The sequence below is a fragment of the Pseudophryne corroboree genome, chromosome 5 (assembly GCF_028390025.1).
Source record: "Pseudophryne corroboree isolate aPseCor3 chromosome 5, aPseCor3.hap2, whole genome shotgun sequence".
Taxonomy (NCBI): domain Eukaryota; kingdom Metazoa; phylum Chordata; class Amphibia; order Anura; family Myobatrachidae; genus Pseudophryne; species Pseudophryne corroboree.
Genome location: NC_086448.1, coordinates 277,096,616 through 277,121,411, shown reverse-complemented (window position 1 = coordinate 277,121,411; position 24,796 = coordinate 277,096,616). Strand labels below are relative to the sequence as shown.

At 45.7% G+C, this 24,796-nt stretch overlaps 1 protein-coding gene across 3 annotated transcripts in view; it reads right to left on the bottom strand.

Annotated features, from left to right (window-relative positions):
- The window catches only part of NEK11 (NIMA related kinase 11), a 959,809-nt gene that overhangs the window by 380,729 nt on the left and 554,284 nt on the right, over window positions 1-24,796 (bottom strand). For all 3 annotated transcript variants that reach the window (XM_063922363.1, XM_063922362.1, XM_063922361.1), the window contains exon 9: window positions 10,972-11,060. In XM_063922363.1, the coding sequence (XP_063778433.1) occupies window positions 10,972-11,060 (89 nt within the window). The remainder of the gene's footprint in view (window positions 1-10,971; window positions 11,061-24,796) is intronic.

Below are 24,796 nucleotides of genomic sequence, written 5' to 3'. Positions count from 1 at the left end.
TTATTCAGGAGAATATACAGCAGATAAGTAAAAACTATCTTTACTTCATTTAATATCCTATAGCAGTAAATAGCACAAGAATTTATGGCGATTCATTTCCCAACTGTGTAATGGAAACGGAAAAATGTATATAGAAATAAGGGAAATATAATCTCCAGTCTATAAGTGTGCTAATTTGGTGACGTACATATAAGACGCCGCTTGCAAATATTATGCAATTTTGATATTACCGCAAATATAATGCAATCTTTTATCGTAAATATGATGCAACTGTGACATTATCATTACGCATGTACCAGGTTTATCACAAAAAAATGTTTTGCTAACCTATTAACCCCTATTCTCGGGAATATCAACTTGGTATTCATTTACAATTAAGTACAAACTATGTGGGGGCGCAATGGTTAGATACTTGGCTACTAAATACGCAGTGAGACCTGCTGTGGATACACTCATAAGGACATATCCATATAAATTATATGATCTTTTTTCTCCTTTCCATTTCAGTGCTCTCTCATCGGCTTAACTCATTTATTGAGATACCGACAGCAGAAGCACACTTTTTTTTATGTTGCACAAACGCCCTAAGGATCCTCTCATCTTTAATTTGATGTCGATAGACATGATTGAGGACAGTAGAAATCCTGGCTGTTACTGCATATGAAATCTGTATTTCATAGAAACTATCTATTTAAATCTAATAGCTATGTTTCATGTCCATAATCATTATAGAAGGAATTTCGTCTCTTCTTTTATGTTTGAGTGTTTTTCATGTATGCCACAGATTTAATTGTGGCTGATGCGGCCACTGCCCTTGGTGGTTGGGCAATGCCCACCCTTGTGTCGTGTATGGTGGCAGCCAGGGCAAGGGCTGAGATCATGCTAGGCTCATCTTCTACGTTGCTGTAATCTTGGGAAGAAGGTAAAACAGGGTACAAGGTACAAGCGTTAGTTTTAATACATTCGCTGCGCATTTCCCTGACCTCTACCTTTGTATCATTGGTGGTGACACTCTTCTCTCCATCAACATATGGTGGTGGTGGTGCTGTCGCATTCACGCTTCTGCCTGGTTTGGAACTTGCTGTGCGAGCAAGCTCCCTTTGCACATCCCCCTCTTGTTGCCACAAGTTTAAACAATCTGTATGCCTTACCCTTTGCTTTCTGGTTTTGAGCAGGCATATTCTAATCCTTACATTTTGTAGTACCTCTGGATCAAAACTACCTATCCCAGGAAATGATGCTTTATCCCCCACAGTCATTCGTGTCCATTCATCACAAAAGGTCTCAGTGTGGGGACCATACTTCCCCCACATTACCAACCGAGCTGACCCCCTGGGTCTCAATTCTGCTGTCTGAACCCTGACTGAGGAACGTACCTGTGTTGTGCACTTGGCTCCCATTGTGGACCCTTTTAACACGGGAAAATTTCCTAAAATGCTCCAAACACAGTAGTCTAACGGTGGAAGTCCTCAAAGTTCTTCCACTAACTTCTTCTGCTCCGAGTACCACGGATCCGCCCTATTTAGCAGACACGCGTAGCCAGTGCAGGCCCTACTTCGGCCTATATCCCCTGGGCCTTTAGGAGTAGCTTACCATACCCAGTGACTATCTGCCTAAAAGACAATTTTTACACAAATCACGCTTGCATGTGCTTTACACAACGCGTATGATGACGAGATTTACGCACAAATATGCAAAACTTCGTATCACGTTGCGCCACGTATCGCTCACACAACCGTGCGGTCCAATCTTACCGCTTATAGACACTTGCTATCTATAAGTTGTAGGATCAGTGGAGTCTTCACACTGTGCTCCAAAACAGCCGGAGTGTAATACCAAGAAAAAAAAACCTTTAAAACAACAACTTCACAAAGCTTTATCACACTCCGTTGCACGTGTTCACCTAGACCGTGCTCACCAAGTTCACCGAGTTCACCAAGTCCACCAAGCGGGGTTCAATACATTCACATATTTTTCAGCCCACACTAACACTATAGTTTTCTGATCAGAAAAATATCCTTTCCTGTAAACTGATAGCTTTCCCCAGAGGTAACACACTTTATCAATGTTACTCTAATCTGCGTTTGAAACCGGATAGCTATGTGCTATTTGTAGATAAACATCTACTACTCCGCTTTAATTTGAACTATTGTGTGGTTTGTCCTTGGCGTTAGTGATCTTACGCAACTTGCGTAATTACGCAACCGCACATGCCTTTTCACGCTTGTGCGCGCTCACGTACAAAAGTGCGCCCGCACTAAAACAAATCACACAGTATAAATGTGAGCGATATAAACTATTGTCGCTCACGAACACACCCCACAATTGCTCTGTTTAACCTAAAGGACTAGGCCAGAGCTGCGTTTTGTGTTCTTACAACTATATCATTAACACAGTTACTTCAAATGTATATAGCAACACAGATGTATCTGGTTTCACACAAACCTATAAATGACCGTTATAACCTATGGCAACAATATGTGGGATGGATGCAAAGTATGGGTACGCCGTGTGCGCTTTTACGCAAGGTTACATGTGCAAAAGAAAAAAAAGAAAAAACTTTTAAATGGATTTTTTTTCCTTTTGTCCTTGCGGTTGACGCCAGCATCCCTAACCAATGCAGTACAGGCGCGGTTCAGCAGCACAAGATAGCTCAACACAATATAATAATGCTAATCCACCCTTTGCTGCTGGCAAGCGCCTGCAATGTTGTGCAAAAGCCGGGTATGAGACGAGCCGGACGATACCCCCAACTGAGAAGTTCAATAGACTTCTTGGAAAGCAGCCACTAACCCCTATTGCACACTGTAACTGAAGCCGCTGCGGCCGCTGTAATAAATCCTTTACCTACGTACTCTGTCCCCAGTTAGCGTACACAGTCCCTTACTGTGCAAGCACTTTGCGTACACACGCCGGAATAGCCGTGCAGCTTACACTCAGTGCATACACACAGACCGACACGCTGAGAGCACGAGGCAGCTCTAGGTGTGGCAATTACACTATACAAAGGCTCAATAGAAATTGAATGCGACACCAGTATTTGATTGTAAGTTGTGGTCCAAAGCAGCAACAAGTAATAATATATTTGAAAAAGGGGGTTACAATAAGTTACAATATAAATGGTACAACACAATACAATTCAATCACAGAGAGAGAATCACACCCAATGATACGTACGCTTTGTCGCTTGTGCCACCCGGATCCGGTCCCCAGTCGTCTGGCGAGACGACCTATGAGTCTTTAAAAAAGCAGAGAGAGAGAGTGACCGGCCCAGGTGCAAGGTTTATATACCCTTGCCCAAAATACAATACAATGGGGTTGTATGCTCTCCACTGATTGGTTGGAGGGATGGTAGTTTACAGTACAGGAGAGGTCATTGGTCGGTTTGAAGAGATGGGCGATGCCTTGATCCAGAGGTGTGTACAGCTGGTCAGCTCTGGATTCCCACCGCATACCAAGTACATAATAAACACAAATATACCTTTAATCTGCCTTTGCAAATAACTATTCGTAACGACATGCGATCTTCTCCAAACCAACAACGGATTATTACTCATAATTATCCGAACACGTAGATACCATGCATGATGCTCTGATCAGTTACTGTCCCCTCGCATACTGTAAAGGTGTATAATTCCCTTGTTGTGCCTTGTAAATAAGTAAAAGTTGCATGAGGGGAAAGGGGAGACTATGTGTAATGTGTGTACTAAGTTTGGGAAATATGTAATGTGTGACAGATATTTCCTTGTTCATTAGGTTACTTTGTTATGTTATCTCCAGGCAACATGATCCTACACATGAAATGACCAACCATTCTCAAGATACACACAAATATATATATATATATATATATTTTTTTTTTTTTTTTATTAGTGTTTCCCTGCTATTATATCTATCTTTCAAAGGTTTTCTAGACTGCAGGCTGCCAGTAGTTAATAATTTGCAACCGCAGGCTTGTGTGTATCTATTGGGATATTTGTCTCCCATTGTTCTGGCCCCCACCAAACGATGTCTTGTTTGGTTTGTGTTTGTCTATCTTCACAGACCAGGGGGTCTGTTCAAACATTGGAGTGAACAAGACATTGTGTTGGAAGGATGTGCATGTTTGGTTAGATTAGTGTGTGTGTGAACAGTGACTCGACACAGGCTGGGAACTGTGGCATGTGTCTGTAATCATTTTCCATTGCAAGTAAGAATCTTTCTGTAATTGCTCATACCATGCCCGTACGCGCACTCCCATGGGAGGCGATTGTACGCAATTTGCGAGTATGCGCACGCACGGCAGACTGAGTACATGCATGGATGCCATCTGTGTGGTGTTTGCATGTGGTGTGTGTATTGCAATATTTTTCGACTTCGACAGTAGGGAGATGTTTGGTGTTAGGGTTCAGGGGATGTTACTACATGGCAGCTTCGGTTCATTGAAAGATTATTTCAGTATGAATCGACTAAACCAGCTTGTGTATCAGAGCACAAAGGAAGCCATAAATTAGAGGAGAGCTGCGTCTGATAGCAGCCCACTATGAGACAGGTGAGTGCTATGTTTACATGTGGTATGAATCTATCTTAGAATATATACACGTGTGTGTGTGTGTGTGTGTGTGTGTGTGTGTGTGTGTGTGTGTGTGTGTATGTGTGTCTGTTTGTGTGTGTGTTTGTGTGTGTATGGATTAAATTTCATGAACCGTCTTATTGCAATGGTGGCATCCTATCACATTACCACACTTGAAGTCAATGATCTCTTCAGAATTATTTTGTATCACAAATGTTTGCAAATGGAGACTACATGGCTACAAATGTGTCCTATTACATCCTTGCTGCAGTCACGCTAACCAGCCCGTGCAGTCGCGCGATGCCGCGGCGGGACACCATAGCGCCGATTGTCTTTTTTGCATTTTTCTTCTGCGAAAATGCATCTTAGACGCAAAGTAATAGGACGCACAAGAAGCTTCTGCTGATTAAAATTATATATGGCCTATATTCTGTGTGTAATTGCGGCTCTATCTGCATTCGAAATGCCACGTTTGTGTCTTTCATGAAAACACTGTAACGTAGCATTTTGTATGCAAATACAGTTGCAGTCATACACAGAATATAGGCATACTGCATATAATTTTAATCAGCAGAAGCTGCTTGTGCGTCCTATTGCATTACAGAAAAAATGCAAAAAAGACTAGCGGTGCTACAGAATCATATGGCACTCATGCTTTATGGGGGTCATTCCGACCCGTTCGCACGCAGCGGTTTATCGCTGCGGTGCGAACGGGACCGAAATGCGCATGCGCGGCAGCCGCAATGCGCGTGAGTGACATTGCCCGGCGACAGGGGTCGGCGGGTTACGTTGCGTCCTACGATGAAAGCGGTCACTGAGTCGACCGCAAAGAAGATTGACAAGAAGAAGGCATACCTGGGTGGATCCGGACCGTTGGAGACCGTTTTCGGGGAGTGGTTAAGGAAAACGCAGGCGTGTCCAGTAGAACGGAGAGTGGATGTCTGACGTCAAAGCCGGCTCAAGCATCGCAGAGATCGTCACACAGGGTAAGTAGGTATAGGGCTGGTCTTCTTCTGCTTGAATTTTTTTTAGCTTAGCAGGGCTGCACAAGCGTTCGCAGCCCTGCTAAGCTAAAATACACTCCCCCATAGGCGTGGACTAGTTGATCGCAGCAGCAGCAAAAAGTTGCTGGCTGCGATCAACTCAGAATGACCACCTATGTGTAACGCGACTTGTAGTGCACGGAGCAAAGATGTAAGAGGAAACATCTGTAGGTGCTTGATTTTATACACCAGTGGCAACAGGACTGATTGAAACACCTGAATTCAATAATTAGCAGGTGTGGCCAAATACTTTTGTCAAACTAGTGTATATAAAGTCCTCCCAAAGCCCGGCCCTTCAACACAACATCTGTAAATTTAATCCGAGCCCGGTGCCCAAACATCAGTAAATATAAAGTAGCAAATTGGAACGGCACTCAGGACACTCCAATCAACTAAAGCTCATAGAGACTCGTATAGATTATCAATGGTTTGGGGACACTGGGCCTAATTCAGAGTTGATTGCAGCAACAGATTTGTTAGCAGTTGGGCAAAACCAAGGCCCTCATTCCGAGTTAATTGCTCGCTAGCTGCTTTTAGCAGCAATGCAAACGCTAGGCCGCCGCCCTCTGGGAGTGTATCTTAGCTTAGCAGAAGTGCGAAGCAGAACTGCACAGGAAAAATTTCATGCCGTTTCTGAGTAGCTCCAGACCTACTCCTATCTTGTGATGACTGCAGTCTGTTTAGTTCCTGGTTTGACGTCACAAACACGCCCTGCGTTCAGCCAGCCACTCCCCAGTTTCTCCAGCCACTCCTGCGTTTATACCTGGCACGCCTGCGTTTTTTAGCACATTCCTTGAAAACGCTGAGTTGCGGCCCAGAAACACCCACTTCCTGTCAATCATACAACGAACACTCGAGCGACTGAAAACGTCGCTCGAGCTTCTGTAAAACTGCAAACTTTTGTGTGAAAATACTTAGCGCATGCGCGTTGCATACCATGCGCATAAATGCAGTTTTTTCACCTGATTGCTGCGCTGCAAAAACCAGCAGCGAGCGAACAACTCGGAATGACCACCCATGTGCTCTGCAGGGGTGCCAATATAACATGTGCAGAGACAGTTAGATTTAGGTAGGGTGTGTTCAAACCTAAATCTAAACTGCAGTGTCAAAATAAAGCAGCCAGTATTTTCCCTGTACATAAACAAAATAACCCACCCAAATCTAACTCTCTCTGCACATGTTATATCTGCCCACCCTGTAGTGCACATGATTTTGCCCAACTGCTAACAAATTTGCTGCTGCAATCAACTCTGAATTACCCCCATTATTTTATTTCCCTTCGTTAGGACAGTATCTATGAGCTTTATTTGATTGGAGTGTCCTGAGTGTCGTTCCACTTTGCTGTGGTCTAAGGCAGCACTACTCTGCAGAATATCTACTGAGAGAGTGTATAACTTACTGTATGCAGCCACCAGCTCAGACCAGAGCCGGCCATAGGCATAGGCAAACTAGGCAATTGCCTAGGGCATTTGATATGCCTAGGGGCATCATCAGCCTCTGCTGATTAAAATGATATGCGGCATGCCTATATTATGTATGTAGCATTTCATATGCAGATACAGCCACAGTCTCACACAGTATATAGGCATGCTGCATATCAGTTTAATCAGCAGAAGCTGCTTGTGCATCCTAGCCACATAGCAATGCAAATAAGATGCATTTTCATTAAAAAAAGGTGCCCGACATTAGCATTGATGCAAGATTTGTGAGGACACATCTGTATCCAAGCAGAGGCAGAGGTCACAGTGTTAGTGGAAGTGTGAGTGCTGTGTGCATGTGAGTGGGTTGGTTGTGCAGTAGTGTTCGGAATATGTGTAAGGAGCATTATGTGTGTCAAAATGCATTAATAATGTGCAACATATGTGTAAAGGGCCACTATGTGTGTCATTATGTGTATAAGGGCATTAATAATGTGCGGCATATGTGTAACAGGGTACTACTGTATGTGTATCATTATGTGTATAGGGGCACTAATAATGTGCAGCAAATGTGTAGGGGGCACTATGCGTGTCATTATGTGTATAAGGGCATTAATAATGTGCGGCACATGTGTAACAGGGTACTACTGTATGTGTGTCATTATCTGTATAGGGGCACTAATAATGTGCATCAAATGTGTAGGGGGCACTATGTGTGTCATTATGTGTATAAGGGCATTAATAATGTGCGGCATATGTGTAACAGGGTACTACTGTATGTGTGTCATTATGTGTATAGGGGCACTAATAATGTGCAGCAAATGTGTAGGGGGCACTATGTGTGTCATTATGTGTATAAGGGCATTAATAATGTGCGGCATATGTGTAAGGGACATTATGTGTAAAAGGGCATTAATAAAGGTTGTCATAATGTGTAAGGTGCATTATGTTTATAAGGACATTAATGTGTCTCATATGTGTAAGGGGCATTACTGTGTGGAATTGTGTATAAATGCATTACTAATGTTTGGCATTATGTGTATAAGGTGCTCTACTATGTGGCGTTGCATATAGAAAGGGCACTACTGTGTCATCTAATGTGAATAAAGAGCAATAAGGTGTGGTGTATTGTGAATAAGGAGCAATTCAGTGTGATGTAATGTGAATAAGGGGCTCTACTGTGAGGAGTAAAGTTTATAAGGTAAAGTGATACTACTGTGGGATGTAATATGAAATATGGACACTATCGCAAGATAAAATGTGAATAAAGTTGCAGTACTGTGTGGCGTAATTGGAATTGGGGTTACTATTGTGTGGCCATGCCCCTTCCCAGCAAGAAGATGCCCCTTTTTGGGCTGTGCGTCAAATGTGCGAACTGTTCCTATTTAAAATATAGGGGGTACAAGGACTGCTATGGGTGAGGGGTGATGGTGCTGGGAAAGAAGTGCAAGGTCAGAGGCAGAACCAGCGGTGGTGCTAGGGGGCACCAGCCAAAATCTTGCCTAGGGCATCATATTGGTTAGGGCCGGCTCTGGCTCAGACTGCATAGCGTATGGCCCTAGAGGGTCAGGCAGCTCTGCAAATAAACTCTTCAGGGCTACAGCAAATCCAGGCAGCAGCGTGCTGCTTCAGCATACCTCCCCCACTGCTGTCCCTGGTGTGCTGCTGTCACAGCGCTCAGCATTGCCCGTATTAATTTCTCCTCCTAGTCGGCTCTGACAGCCACTCAAACCTCCATTTTGTCTGTGCACTGCCCCCTGAGAAGGTGTTATCCACCACTCCAGACAGTGCTTCAGCCCCAGAAGCTGCACGCCCATAGATGGTGTCCAAATCCAGAAAACTACAGATCTGACTCCATGAGTTTGCCCCGTTTTTGGATCCAAGCCTGGTGGGAAGATCTAAGCCAGGACTCAGTTGGGCTGTAATGGTAAATAAAATAATGGGTGGGTTGTAAGGTAAAAATCTGTTCAATAACTCAGTCTGGTGGTGAGATACAGAAGGTTATTTTAAACTTTCATACATCACTAAGTTACATGTGAGTAGCTGATACGGTACACAATCTGAATATGAGGTTGACAGAAAATAAGTGTCTAGCGCTCCGGCACTTACTCCCATGCTATCTCACAGTGCAACTCAGAGCTCTGCGGGGACTCTTCTTGCTGCTCCTGTACCGCACTGCAATGCTGCACATGCTTCTGGTGTACTCTTCCTATCTCCTGCCAGCCTGAGGTCGTGGTCATATTGGATAACATTACATGACTGGTTTCCAGCCAATCCGGAACCAGACTCTCATGATACCGGCATCCAATCTGCTTCTGTCTCACCCTATTAAGCCAGCATCTACAAGTTGTCAGTGCAATCTTGCTTCTTACCAGCGTGTCCTGACTCCAAGTGACTTCTGCCAGCTCCTGGCTACAGAGTGTACCTGCAACTCATCCTTGCTTCAGTGATCCAATTCTCAAGCTGCTTCCTTTTATCCGGGCTAGTCAGTATTCTCCCTGACTGCTATCTGAGCAGCTACAGTTCTTTAGCCCAAGTAATAAAGCTGACTGATGTAAGTCTCACAGGTTCCAGCCTGCTCTTGTTTCCAGTCTGAATCTCCAGTGATTTAATCCAGCAGTCTGCAGCTATTCCAGCAAAATCCTGCATTCTGTGAACACTACTGCCTTCCTGCTTCCTGAGCTCCACTCCAGCTGGTTCTAGTCCAGTTCCAGTTTCTGACTCCATTCTGGTTCATGTATCTGACTCCAGTCCAAGTCTGGTTCTAGTCTGGTCCAAGTGTCCAAATTAATATTTCAGTCCTTTGGCTCATTCTGTTCTACCTTCTGACTCTGCATCCATTATACTGAGTACACTCTTTCATGCGTAAAACCTACATCCTGCTGCCTAAGTTCCTGTATTCACAAGACACACCTGCCCACTTGCCCAGCCCGTGTGCACAGATCCAGGAACACAGAATTCGCCAGTCGTTGACAGTGGAGCAGTAACAGGTTGATAGTGTTCTAAGACACCAGTGCACTAACAATCACAATGGGGATCTATAGGATGTTGTAGATGTGTGTTGCGCAGATATTCTCTAGAAGTGACATTAGACACAGATGAAAGGGCTCAGGGTTTTTGCCAACTGTCATTAACTGCCAACATGATGACACAATTTTATAAGCAATTTATTTTATTATAGAGATTTTGCACTGCCCCCAGTTGTGTAAGACAGAAACGATTTTAAGGTCCATCATAATAAGTTGAACTAGAGTAAAAGACTATTAGAGATGGCATGCTGGATGTACAGTATTTAGTCAAACAATTTTGCAAATACTAATTGCAAATAAACAATAAATTATTAGGCTAAATATTGTAGAGAATTTAATATACACGGTTGAGTCACATTATTATGACCACCTCCTACATTTGACATCGGCAGCACGTAGCCCATGAAGTATGTCACATGTCATGCACTGGCTTGGTGGGTATATGAGGTGTGCAATAGCCCATCTGCACACATATCACTCGTTCCAGCAAAAAGAGATGATTAACGGCAGTATTTCTGTAACAGCGCAGTTTGTGAACTGTCCGCGTGCTGCTGTGGTGAAGGTGTATCGTGACTGGACAAATGGCACCATTGCGAATAACTGATGTGCCACTGATGTGAGAGGTGAGCATTGGCTACTAAGGTGCATGAGGGCTGACCGACCCACTACAGTGGAGCACACCGTCAATATGAACATGGGGCTACCAGACGTGTGTCTAAAATGACCGTTCCGATCGTCTTGCTGCTGTCCGTGCTGGCTACTAGCTGGTGGTCATAGTAATGTGACTCTACCGTGTATTATAATATGCTTTAGTGTTTACTTTCTCTTTAAATCCAATACAATGAGATTGATAACATGAGGGTAACATGCTGAATTCTTCTGTCAATTGTTTATACAGTGCTAAGGGAATCATTATTTCTTTTACTTACACAGCATTTCTAATTTGGTCAGCTTCTTTCTGGCAGATTATTGTTTTGTCATCTTGTAGCATAGCTCCATATAGCTTCCACTGTACTTTCTATAACAGAACACAGAAAATTCAGTGCAATAAATACTTAGGCCCTCATTCCAAGTTGATCGGTCGCAAGGCGAATTTAGCAGAGTTACACACGCTAAGCCGCCGCCTACTGGGAGTGAATCTTAGCTTCTTAAAATTGCGACCGATGTATTCGCAATATTGCGATTACTAACTACTTAGCAGTTTCAGAGTAGCTTCAGACTTACTCTGCCTGTGCGATCATTTCAGTGCTTGTCGTTCCTGGTTGACGTCACAAACACACCCAGCGTTCACCCAGGCACTCCCACCGTTTCCCCGGCCACTCCTGCGTTTTTTCCGGAAACGGTAGCGTTTTCAGCCACACGCCCCTGAAACGCCGTGTTTCCGCCCAGTAACACCCATTTCCTGTCAATCACATTACGATCGCCGGAGCGATGAAAAAGCCGTGAGTAAAATTACTTTCTTCATAGTAAAGTTACTTGGCGCAGTCGCAGTGCGAACATTGCGCATGCGTACTAAGCGGATTTTCACTGCGATGCGATGAAAAATACCGAGCGAACAACTCGGAATGAGGGCCTTAATTTCTGCAACACAAGTAAAGGAAACAACTTTTCTGATTGAGCTCCACACAGTGAGCTACAGTCCTGTTAGACTGCATGTGCTGCTGGGACAGTACAGCTTAATTTTCTCCCTTCATACGGCTGACTTTCAAGGGCCGTTGAAAAACAATTTCCCAACCATGGTGGCAAACGAGAAATATTACCTTGTTTGGAAACTATGAGATGTACCATGGCCCTCATTCCGAGTTGTTCGCTCGTTCTTTTCCTTCGCATCGGTGCGATTTTCCGCTAACTGCGCATGCGCAATGTTCGCACTGCAGCTGCGCCAAGTAAATTTGCTAAGAAGTTTGGTATTTTACTCACGGCATTACGAGGTTTTTTCTTCGTTCTGCTGATCGTTGTGTGATTGACAGGAAGTGGGTGTTTTTGGGCGGAAACTGGCCGTTTTATGGGAGTGTGTGAAAAAACGCTGCCGTTTCTGGGAAAAACGCGGGAGTGGCTGGAGAAATGGGGGAGTGTCTGGGCGAACGCTGGGTGTGTTTGTGACGTCAAACCAGGAACGACAAGCACTGAACTGATCGCACTGGAAGAGTAAGTATCGAGCTCCTCAGAAACTGCAAAGTAAAATCTTTTCGCAATATTGCGAATACTTCGTTCGCAATTCAGCTAAGATTCACTCCCAGAGGGCGGCGGCTTAGCGTGTGCATTGCTGCGAAAAGCGGCTAGCGAGCGAACAACTCGGAATGAGGGCCCATGGCCCTCATTCCGAGTTGTTCGCTTGTTCTTTTCCTTCGCATCGGTGCGATTTTCCGCTAACTGTGCATGCGCAATGTTCACACTGCGGCTGCGCCAAGTAAATTTGCTAAGAAGTTTGGTATTTTACTCACGGCATTACGAGGTTTTTTCTTCGTTCTGCTGATCGTTGTGTGATTGACAGGAAGTGGGTGTTTTTGGGCGGAAACTGGCCGTTTTATGGGAGTGTGTGAAAAAACGCTGCCGTTTCTGGGAAAAACGCGGGAGTGGCTGGAGAAACGGGGGAGTGTCTGGGCGAACGCTGGGTGTGTTTGTGACGTCAAACCAGGAACGACAAGCACTGAACTGATCGCACTGGAAGAGTAAGTATCGAGCTACTCAGAAACTGCAAAGTAAAATCTTTTCGCAATATTGCGAATACTTAGTTCGCAATTCAGCTATGCTAAGATTCACTCCCAGAGGGCGGCGGCTTAGCGTGTGCATTGCTGCGAAAAGCGGCTAGCGAGCAAACAACTCGGAATGAGGGCCCATGTGCGGCTATCATGTAAGCATGGGAGGCAGTCAATTTACCAGTTGTCGGGATCCCGGCTGTCAGGAGACCGACGCTGGGGTCCCGACGCCCCGCCGGCCTAAATCCCCACTCGGGTGGTAGTCCACGTCACCACCTGAGGGGCAATATAACCCTGTGGCAACCAGAGGTCGCCACCGGGCCCTGACCACCGGCCTCCTGACCACCGGGGAACCCGACAGCTGGGATATGATACTGATCCTGCAACATGACCATTATAATATTCTATGGGGTCTTTTAAACATAAAAAAAACTAACATTAATCATAACAAGCAATTCAGATTCTGTATAGTGTACCTTTTTCATTATTCTTATTATCATTATTATCTTTTAGTTATAAAGTGCTGGCACATTGTTAAGATGAACACTCTACCTAGGTAAATGCAGGATTTACAGTATATATATATATATATATATATATATATATACACATATATACATACATACGTATACATATATATAGTTATTTTCCTTTTATCAGTGTTGCTATTCCAACACTTTTGGGTACACAATAGTTTTTTGTCTTTCCACCTCCATTTAAGTCAGTTATTTCAGGTCACTGAATTATGGTTATTTCTGGCAGTTATTACAGTTCATTAACATTTTCAACCAAATATATGCAGTGGAAGGCCTAGAACAGGATCCCTGTGTCAAAGTCCTGCCTAAGACATTCTGCTGTGAGTTCCAAACAGGACCCCAACCACTCTATTAGGCATCTCAGGCCAATTGCCATCCCTCTGTGAACTTTATGTCCATTACGATCCAGTGGAAGGCCCAGAACAGGCTGCCTGAGTAAAAGTTCTGCCCGATACACTCCGCCATGAGGTCCAAATAGGACACCAACCACTCCATTAGGCATCCCAGACCGATTGCCACCCATGTGTGAAGTTTACTGTATATCCAAATCCATCCAGTCGAAAGCCCAGAACAGGCTCCCCAGGTCAAATTTTCACTCAGGGCATTACGCCGTGTGGTCCAGCCAGGACCCCAACCAACCTAAAACCTAGCCAGGATCCAACTGGACAACCTCACATTGGTTTCATCCCGATCAGTGCAGGGGTGTCTGAATGCATAGCCGTACAGACAAACAGACCAATTACTTTTATATAAAATATGTTGTAGTACTAGCATAATTTGTTAATTTTTTAGGCTTAAAAGTTGTTGCATAGATAAAAAATTAGATTTGGATGAATAACAGAAATAGTCCTTGTAGATTCTCGATGCATGCATCTACAGTACTGTATGTCAGCAACTATTCCCACCTGTGTTCATGTTGATCAAGAATGCAATTAGTATGATTGTACTACCCAGATTGATGCAAATGATATGCATGAAAACAGACACACTGTATTTATGCAACTCTGAACTCTGCCCATGTAAGAATCAGGGGCATGCGGTGAGGTAAATGGCTCAGGAGGCACTGGCTAGTACCAGATGCAGATTTACACACAATATATGAGCCCAAGGGTTCATGTGGACATTATACACAGATGCAGCAGTATATAATGCAGGAAATTTGGTGAGTTCTGATCAGAGATGTGCGGACAAGGTAAGCAGGTGAGGCACCGCTCACCTGTCATAGACTTTTTACTCCAGTGTTTGGACTATAAAAATTATTAGAATAATGCAAAGAAACTATGTATAATATAATAAGAATTTACTTACCGATAATTCTATTTCTCATAGTCCGTAGTGGATGCTGGGGACTCCGAAAGGACCATGGGGAATAGCGGCTCCGCAGGAGACAGGGCACATCTAAAGAAAGCTTTAGGACTATCTGGTGTGCACTGGCTCCTCCCCCTATGACCCTGCTCCAAGCCTCAGTTAGGATACTGTGCCCGGACGAGCGTACACAATAAGGAAGGATCTTGAATCCCGGGTAAGACTCTTACCAGCCACACCAATCACACCGTACAATTTGTGATCTGAACCCAGTTAACAGCATGATAACAGAAGGAGCCTCTGAAAAGATGGCTCACAACAACAAAAAACCCGATTTTTGTAACAATAACTATGTACAAGTAATGCAGACAATCCGCACTTGGGATGGGCGCCCAGCATCCACTACGGACTATGAGAAATAGAATTATCGGTAAGTAAATTCTTATTTTCTCTAACGTCCTAGTGGATGCTGGGGACTCCGAAAGGACCATGGGGATTATACCAAAGCTCCCAAACGGGCGGGAGAGTGCAGATGACTCTGCAGCACCGAATGAGAGAACTCCAGGTCCTCCTCAGCCAGGGTATCAAATTTGTAGAATTTAGCAAACGTGTTTGCCCCTGACCAAGTAGCAGCTCGGCAAAGTTGTAAAGCCGAGACCCCTCGGGCAGCCGCCCAAGATGAGCCCACTTTCCGTGTGGAATGGGCTTTTACAGATTTTGGCTGTGGCAGGCCTGCCACAGAATGTGCAAGCTGAATTGTCCTACAAATCCAACGAGCAATCGTCTGCTTAGAAGCAGGAGCACCCAGCTTGTTGGGTGCATACAGGATAAACAGCGAGTCAGATTTTCTGACTCCAGCCGTCCTGGAAACATATATTTTCAGGGCCCTGACTACGTCCAGCAACTTGGAATCCTCCAAGTCCCTAGTAGCCGCAGGCACCACAAATAGGTTGGTTCAGGTGAAACGCTGAAACCACCTTAGGGAGAAACTGAGGACGAGTCCTCAATTTCGCCCTGTCCGAATGGAACATCAGATAAGGGCTTTTTCAGGATAAAGCCGCCAATTCTGACACGCGCCTGGCCCAGGCCAGGGCCAACAGCATGACCACTTTCCATGTGAGATATTGTAACTCCACAGATTTAAGTGGTTCAAACCAATGTGACTTTTGGAACCCAAAACTACATTGAGATCCCAAAGTGCCACTGGAGGCACAAAAGGAGGCTGTATATGCAGTACCCCTTTTTCAAACGTCTGAACTTCAGGGACTGAAGCTAGTTCTTTTTGGAAGAAAATCGACAGGGCCGAAATTTGAACCTTAATGGACCCCAATTTCAGGCCCATAGACACTCCTGTTTGCAGGAAATGTAGGAATCGACCCAGTTGAATTTCCACCGTCGGGCCTTATTGGCCTCGCACCACGCAACATATTTTCGGCAATTGCGGTGATAATGTTTTTGCGGTTACATCCTTCCTGGCTTTGATCAGGATAGGGATGACTTCATCCGGAATGCCCTTTTTCCTTCAGGATCCGGCGTTCAACTGCCATGCCGTCAAACGCAGCCGCGGTAAGTCTTGGAACAAGACAGGGTCCTTGCTGGAGCAGGTCCCTTATTAGAGGTAGAGGCCACGGATCCTCCGTGAGCAGCTCTTGAAGTTCCGGTTACCAAGTCCTTCTTGGCCAATCCGGAGCCACGAATATAGTGCTTACTCCTCACCATCTTATCAATCTCAGTACCTTGGGTATGAGAGGCAGAGGAGGGAACACATACCCTGACTGGTACACCCACGGTGTTACCAGAGCGTCTACAGCTATTGCCTGAGGGTCCCTGGACCTGGCGCAATACCTCTCGAGTTTTTCCCAACGGTTTATAATCATGTGGAAGACTTCTGGGTGAAGTCCCCAGTCTCCCGGGTGGAGGTCGTGCTGAGGAAGTCTGCTTCCCAGTTGTCCACTCCCGGAATGAATACTGCTGACAGTGCTATCCCATGATTTTCCGCCCAGCGAAGAATCCTTGCAGCTTCTGCCATTGCCCTCCTGCTTCTTGTGCCACCCTGTCTGTTTACGTGGGTGACTGCCGTGATGTTGTCCGACTGGATCAACACCGGCTGACCTTGAAGCAGAGGTCTTGCTAAGCTTAGAGCATTGTAAATGGCCCTTAGCTTCAGGATATTTATGTGAAGTGATGTCTCCAGGCTTGACCATAAGTCCTGGATATTCCTTCCCTGTGTGACTGCTCCCCAGCCTCGCAGGCTGGCATCCATGGTTACCAGGACCCAGTCCTGAATGCCGAATCTGCGGCCCTCTAGAAGATGAGCACTCTGCAACCACCACAGGAGGGACACCCTTGTCCTTGGTGACAGGGTTATCCGCTGATGCATCTGAAGATGCGACCCGGACCATTTGTCCAGCAGGTCCCACTGGAAAGTTCTTGCGTGGAATCTGCCGAATGGGATTGCTTCGTAGGAAGCCACCATTTTACCCAGAACCCTTGTGCATTGATGCACTGAGACTTGGCTCGGTTTTAGGAGGTTCCTGACTAGCTCGGATAACTCCCTGGCTTTCTCCTCCGGGAGAAACACCTTTTTCTGGACTGTGTCTAGGATCATCCCTAGGAACAGAAGACAAGTCGTCGGAACCAGCTGCGATTTTGGAATATTGAGAATCCAACCGTGCTGCAGCAACACTACCTGAGATAGTGCTACACCGACCTCCAACTGTTCCCTGGATCTTACCCTTATCAGGGAATTGTCCAAGTAAGGGATAACTAAAATTCCCTTCCTTTGAAGGAATATCATCATTTCGGCCATTACCTTGGTAAAGACCCGGGGTGCCGTGGACCATCCATACGGCAGCGTCTAAACTGATAGTGACAGTTCTGTACCATAAACCTGAGGTACCCTTGGTGAGAAGGGTAAATTTTGACATGAAGGTAAGCATCTTTGATGTCCCGAGACATCATGTAGTCCCCTTCTTCCAGGTTCGCAATAACTGCTCTGAGTGACTCAATCTTGAATTTGAACCTCTGTATGTAAGTGTTCAAAGATTTTAGATTTAGAATCGGTCTCACCGAGCCGTCCGGCTTCGGTACCACAACAGTGTGGAATAATACCCCGTTCCCTGTTGCAGGAGGGGTATATTGATTATCACCTGCTGGGAATACAGCTTGTGAATGGCTTCCAAAACTGTCTCCCTGTCAGAAGGAGACATCGGTAAAGCCGACTTTAGGAAACGGCGAGGGGGAGACGTCTCGAATTCTAATTTGTACCCCTGAGATATCACCTGAAGGATCCAGGGGTCTACTTGCGAGTGAGCCCACTGCGCGCTGAAATTCATTGAGACGGGCCCCCCCACCGTGCCTGATTCTGCTTGTAAAGCCCCAGCGTATACTGAGGGCTTGGCAGAGGCGGGAGAGGGTTTCTGTTCCTGGGAACTGGCTGATTTCTGCAGCCTTTTTCCTCTTCTGTCACGGGGCAGAAATGAGGAACCTTTTGGCCGCTTATCCACGAAAAGACTGCGCCTGATAATACGGCGTCTTCTCATGTTGAGAGGCGACCTGGGGTACAAACGTGGATTTCCCAGCTGTTGCCGTGGCCACCAGGTCTGAAAGACCGACCCCAATTAACTCCTCCCCTTAATAAGGCAATACTTCCAAATGCCGTTTGGAATACGCATCACCTGACCACTTACGTGTCCATAACCCTCTACTGGTAGAAATGGACAACGCACTTAGACTTGATGCCAGTCGGCAAATATTCCGCTGTGCATCACGCATATATAGAAATGCATCTTTCAAATGCTCTATAGGCAAAAATATACTGTCCCTATCTAGGGTATCAATATTTTCAGTCAGGGAATCCAACCACGCCAACCCAGCACTGCACATCCAGGCTGAGGCGATTGCTGGTCGCAGTATAACACCAGTATGTGTGTAAATACATTTTAGGATACCGTCCTGCTTTCTATCAGCAGGATCCTTAAGGGCGGCCATCTCAGGAGAGGATAGAGCCCTTACAAGCGTGTGAGCGCTTTATCCACCCTAGGGGGTGTTTCCCAACGCACCCTAACCTCTGGCGGGAAAGGATATAATGCCAATAACATTTTAGAAATTGTTATCGGGGGAAACCCACGCATCATCACACACCTCATTTAATTTCTCAGATTTAGGAAAACTACAGGTAGTTTTTCCTCACCGAACATAATACCCCTTTTTTTTGGTGGTACTCGTATTATCAGAAATGTGTAAAACATTTTTCATTGCCTCAATCATGTAACGTGTGGCCCTACTGGAAGTCACATTTGTCTCTTCACCGTCGACACTGGAGTCAGTATCCGTGTCGGCGTCTATATCTGCCATCTGAGGTAACGGGCGCTTTATAGCCCCTGACGGCCTATGAGACGTCTGGACAGGCACAAGCTGAGTAGCCGGCTGTCTCATGTCAACCACTGTCTTTTATACATAGCTGACACTGTCACGTAATTTCTTCCAACAGTTCATCCACTCAGGTGTCGACCCCCTAGGGGGTGACATCACTATTACAGGCAATCTGCTCCGTCTCCACATCATTTTTCTCCTCATACATGTCGACACAAAAGTACCGACATACAGCACACACACAGGGAATGCTCTGATAGAGGACAGGACCCCACTAGCCCTTTGGGGAGACAGAGAGAGAGTTTGCCAGCACACACCAGAGCGCTATATATATACAGGGATAACCTTATATAAGTGTTTTTCCCCTTATAGCTGCTGTATAGTTAATACTGCGCCTAATTTGTGCCCCCCTCTCTTTTTTAACCCTTTGCTGTAGTGTAGTGACTGCAGGGGAGAGCCAGGGAGCTTCCCTCCAACGGAGCTGTGAGGGAAAATGGCGCCAGTGTGCTGAGGAGATAGGCTCCGCCCCTTTATCGGCTGCCTTATCTCCCGTTTTTTTTATGTATTTTGGCAGGGGTTAAATGCATCCATATAGCCCAGGAGCTATATGTGATGCATTTTTTGCCATCCAAGGTGTTTATTGCGTCTCAGGGCGCCCCCCCCAGCGCCCTGCACCCTCAGTGACCGGAGTGTGAAGTGTGCTGAGAGCAATGGCGCACAGCTGCAGTGCTGTGCGCTACCTTGTTGAAGACAGGACGTCTTCTGCCGCCGATTTTCCGGACCTCTTCTGTCTTCTGGCTCTGTAAGGGGGCCGGCGGCGCGGCTCTGGGACCCATCCAAGCTGGGCCTGTGATCGTCCCTCTGGAGCTAATGTCCAGTAGCCTAAGAAGCCCAATCCACTCTGCACGCAGGTGAGTTCGCTTCTTCTCCCCTTAGTCCCTCGATGCAGTGAGCCTGTTGCCAGCAGGTCTCACTGAAAATAAAAAACCTAAACTAAAACTTTCACTAAGAAGCTCAGGAGAGCCCCTAGTGTGCACCCTTCTCGTTCGGGCACAGAGATCTAACTGAGGCTTGGAGGAGGGTCATAGGGGGAGGAGCCAGTGCACACCAGATAGTCCTAAAGCTTTCTTTAGATGTGCCCAGTCTCCTGCGGAGCCGCTATTCCCCATGGTCCTTTCGGAGTCCCCAGCATCCACTAGGACGTTAGAGAAATTTTGTATTTTTCATATACTTTACATATAGTCAAAACTCTGTTGTATACTGGAGTATGACAGGAAAGGCTCTGAGTCACCTCACCGCACGTCACTGGTTAGAATATCCTGCATCAGGCCACATACTCTCAACTCTGTAACAGCCCCAAATACCAAACATACAGTATAACCTTCATTATAACTTTCAAAATACGTAAAATGCGCTCTCTTCTATATACACTCTGGAAGTGATTTATTCACATGCAGGTTTACAGACAGTTTTAGAGACTGCATAATTTGAGCAGAAATGATAATTCAGAGTCAATGGTGTATCTATAACGGGTGTGCGGTACACATGGGCCACTGGGTCCAGAGGGGCCCACACACCACACACCCTGAACCCATTTAATCATATTCACCTTTCCATCAGTTGGCTGCAGAGTGGCAAATATCACAAAGAAAATGGCCTGGTGATTTGCGCATGTGCAAAAGAGATGTCCCTGGGAACACAGCACGGGCGCCATGTTCCCGGAGACCTGAGCATCTGCAGTAGATTCTGGCATAATGCCAGAATCTACTGCATGGCTGGAGAGGAGGGAACCCAACCAGAGACTGCAAACGGGCCCGCGCCTCTCTTAAAGTGCCTTCCTTCTGAACAGAGCCGGCCTTAGGCATAGGCAAACTAGGCAAATGCCTACGGCATTTGGTATGCTTAGGGGCACCAGCAGCTTCTGCTGATTAAAATGATATGCGGCATGCCTATATTGTGTGTGTGACTGTGGCTGTATCTGCATACGAAATGCTATATTGCAGTGTATTCCTGGAAATCACTGTAATGTAGCATTTCGTATGCAGATACAGCCACAGTCGCACACAGAATATAGGCATGCTGCATATAATTTTAATCAACAGAAGCTGCTTGTGCATCCTAGCCACATAGTAATGCAAATAAGATGCATTTTTATAAAAAAAAGGCGCCCGACGTTAGCAGAGCTGCCAGCTGACTCATGCCAGGCATCTCCTGCAGAACTAGCGGCAATGCTAGGGGGCACCAGCCAAAATCTTGCCTAGGGCATCATCTTGGTTAAGGCCGGCTCTGCTTCAGAGTAGTTTGTATCTAAGCCACATCTCGTATTGCATCTGAGTGGGTGTAACTGGACGGAAACAGGGCATTCACACAAAGTCTAAATGTTCCATGTACATGTTTCGATTGTGTAGACCGAAGTGCATCCTTTTCAGAGGTGATCATAAGTAGAGATCTGGCTGATTTCAGATGGATCTTTTGCACCAAGGATAGGACTAGTGCAAATTCACACTGATAGTTCTGCCAAACTGTATACAAAATTATAGGGGTGGTGCGGCTGGATAGCTCTCAGAAGACAAGTAGAAACTGCAAATCTGCTATAAAAAAAAGAAACCTCAATCTATGACCTTTTCCTCTTGTATAGGCTCAACCTTCTAGCATGAACAGAAACATGGAGAAAACACAATCAAACCATGCAACATTGGCAGTCTTTTCTAATGGAGGTCTCGACTTCACCACACCTGCCTGGAAGCAGATAAGGATGTAGAGTTGGACTTCTTTCTCCATGCTGTACATTCACTTTTACATGTTTCATCATACATAAGGGTAAATTTACTAAAGGCCGATATTTATTGATTTTTATCAATATCAAATTGATCTAAGTAGATATATTCTCTGAAATCATATGAGATTTTTGTGGAGATATCAATGTCTTAACTGAATACCACATTCTCCTAATGTCTTCTCCCTGCTTTCTCTAGCCTCCACTATTGGTCTCTCCAGATGCACTGACTAGTGATAGCCAATCCTTTATTTTGCTTTCTCCAGATTTTGTTCAGTTTTCTAATTTCTCTAACAATCCATTGCTTTCTCCAAACATCACTTTATCATCTGAAATCTCTCCACTAGGTTAATTTCTTCAGAGTGGCCAAGACATTGGGTATGCCCTGGTAATGAAGATGCATGGCCTTGGCCATGGCTATCACCTATCTTGTACTTGGGAGGTGTGGCCATGACATCCTGGGCGACATGGGACTACTTTGCTCTACCTGAACCACATAAAGGCCTGGGCCTGATCACACCGTAGAGCCCCAGTACATCTTTGCACTCTAACGCAGTCTATCTCCAGTCGGGATGCAGTTAATTTACCGGCAGTCGAGATCCCAGCGGTCAGGAGGCTGACGCCGGAATCCTGACAGCCAGCGTAATGCCGCTGGTCGGAATCCTGATCAAAGCCCTAGTTCCCACACAGGTGGTGGTCCACGCCACCACCCAACGGGGAACATAATAGTGTGATGCTCGCCACCGGGCCAGAAGTGTGGCGAGCACAGCGAGCCCCCGAGGGGACTTGCTGCACTCACTGCCGGAATTCCATCTGCCAGGATTCCAGTGTCAGTTTCCTAACAGCCAGCATTACATACCGAACCTCTCCAGTCTCTACATGATGCTAGAGATCTCGAATCACTTAATTTTCAACATCTCTCTGCAGCAATATTTTTCTTACATTTCTATTATTAGCCTGTCCTCATCTGTTAGAAACAATGTACATATTAATCAAAAACTATGCCTCAAAAGCCTTTGCAAATGCAGGATCTTGTGTAATATCTGCAGCTGGGATTATTACATAGTATCGTGTTTCAAATATGTAAATAGATATGTAGAAATATCTGGTAAAAAATAAGATTTTACTTACCGATAAATCTATTTCTCGGAGTCCGTAGTGGATGCTGGGGTTCCTGAAAGGACCAGGGGGGATAGCGGCTCCGCAGGAGACAGGGCACAAAAAGTAAAGCTTTTTCCGATCAGGTGGTGTGCACTGGCTCCTCCCCCTATGACCCTCCTCCAGACTCCAGTTAGGTACTGTGCCCGGACGAGCGTACACAATAAGGGAGGATTTTGAATCCCGGGTAAGACTCATACCAGCCACACCAATCACACCGTACAACTTGTGATCTAAACCCAGTTAACAGTATGATAACAGCGGAGCCTCTGAAAGATGGCTTCCTTCAACAATAACCCGAATTAGTTAACAATAACTATGTACAATTTATGCAGATAATCCGCACTTGGGATGGGCGCCCAGCATCCACTACGGACTCCGAGAAATAGATTTATCGGTAAGTAAAATCTTATTTTCTCTATCGTCCTAGTGGATGCTGGGGTTCCTGAAAGGACCATGGGGATTATACCAAAGCTCCCAAACGGGCGGGAGAGTGCGGATGACTCTGCAGCACCGAATGAGAGAACTCCAGGTCCTCCTTAGCCAGAGTATCAAATTTGTAAAATTTTACAAACGTGTTCTCCCCTGACCACGTAGCTGCTCGGCAAAGTTGTAATGCCGAGACCCCTCGGGCAGCCGCCCAAGATGAGCCCACCTTCCTTGTGGAGTGGGCCTTTACAGATTTAGGCTGTGGCAGGCCTGCCACAGAATGTGCAAGTTGGATTGTGCTACAGATCCAACGAGCAATCGTCTGCTTAGACGCCGGAGCACCCATCTTGTTGGGTGCATACAATATAAACAACGAGTCAGATTTTCTGACTCCAGCTGTCCTTGCAATATATATTTTTAATGCTCTGACAACGTCCAGTAACTTGGAGTCCTCCAAGTCACTTGTAGCCGCAGGCACTACAATAGGCTGGTTCAGATGAAATGCTGACACCACCTTAGGGAGAAAATGCGGACGAGTCCGCAGTTCTGCCCTGTCCGAATGGAAAATCAGATATGGGCTTTTGTAAGATAAAGCTGCCAATTCTGACACTCTCCTGGCAGAAGCCAGGGCTAGAAGCATGGTCACTTTCCATGTGAGATATTTCAAATCCACCTTTTTTAGTGGTTCAAACCAATGAGATTTTAGGAAATCCAAAACCACATTGAGATCCCACGGTGCCACTGGAGGCACCACAGGAGGCTGTATATGCAGCACTCCCTTAACAAAGGTCTGGACTTCAGGGACTGAAGCCAATTCTTTTTGAAAGAAAATCGACAGGGCCGAAATTTGAACCTTAATAGATCCCAATTTGAGACCCATTGACAATCCTGATTGCAGGAAATGTAGGAATCGACCCAGTTGAAATTCCTCCGTCGGAGCACTCCGATCTTCGCACCACGCAACATATTTTCGCCAAATTCGGTGATAATGTTGCACGGTTACTTCCTTCCTTGCTTTAATCAAAGTAGGAATGACTTCTTCCGGCATGCCTTTTTCCTTTAGGATCCGGCGTTCAACCGCCATGCCGTCAAACGCAGCCGCGGTAAGTCTTGAAGCAGACAGGGACCCTGCTGAAGCAAGTCCCTCCTTAGAGGTAGAGGCCACGGATCTTCCGTGATCATCTCTTGAAGTTCCGGGTACCAAGTCCTTCTTGGCCAATCCGGAACCACTAGTATCGTTCTTACGCCTCTTTGCCGTATAATTCTCAATACTTTTGGTATGAGAGGCAGAGGAGGAAACACATACACCGACTGGTACACCCAAGGCGTTACCAGCGCGTCCACAGCTATTGCCTGCGGATCTCTTGACCTGGCGCAATACCTGTCCAGTTTTTTGTTGAGGCGAGACGCCATCATGTCCACCATTGGTCTTTCCCAACGGGTTACCAGCATGTGGAAGACTTCTGGATGAAGTCCC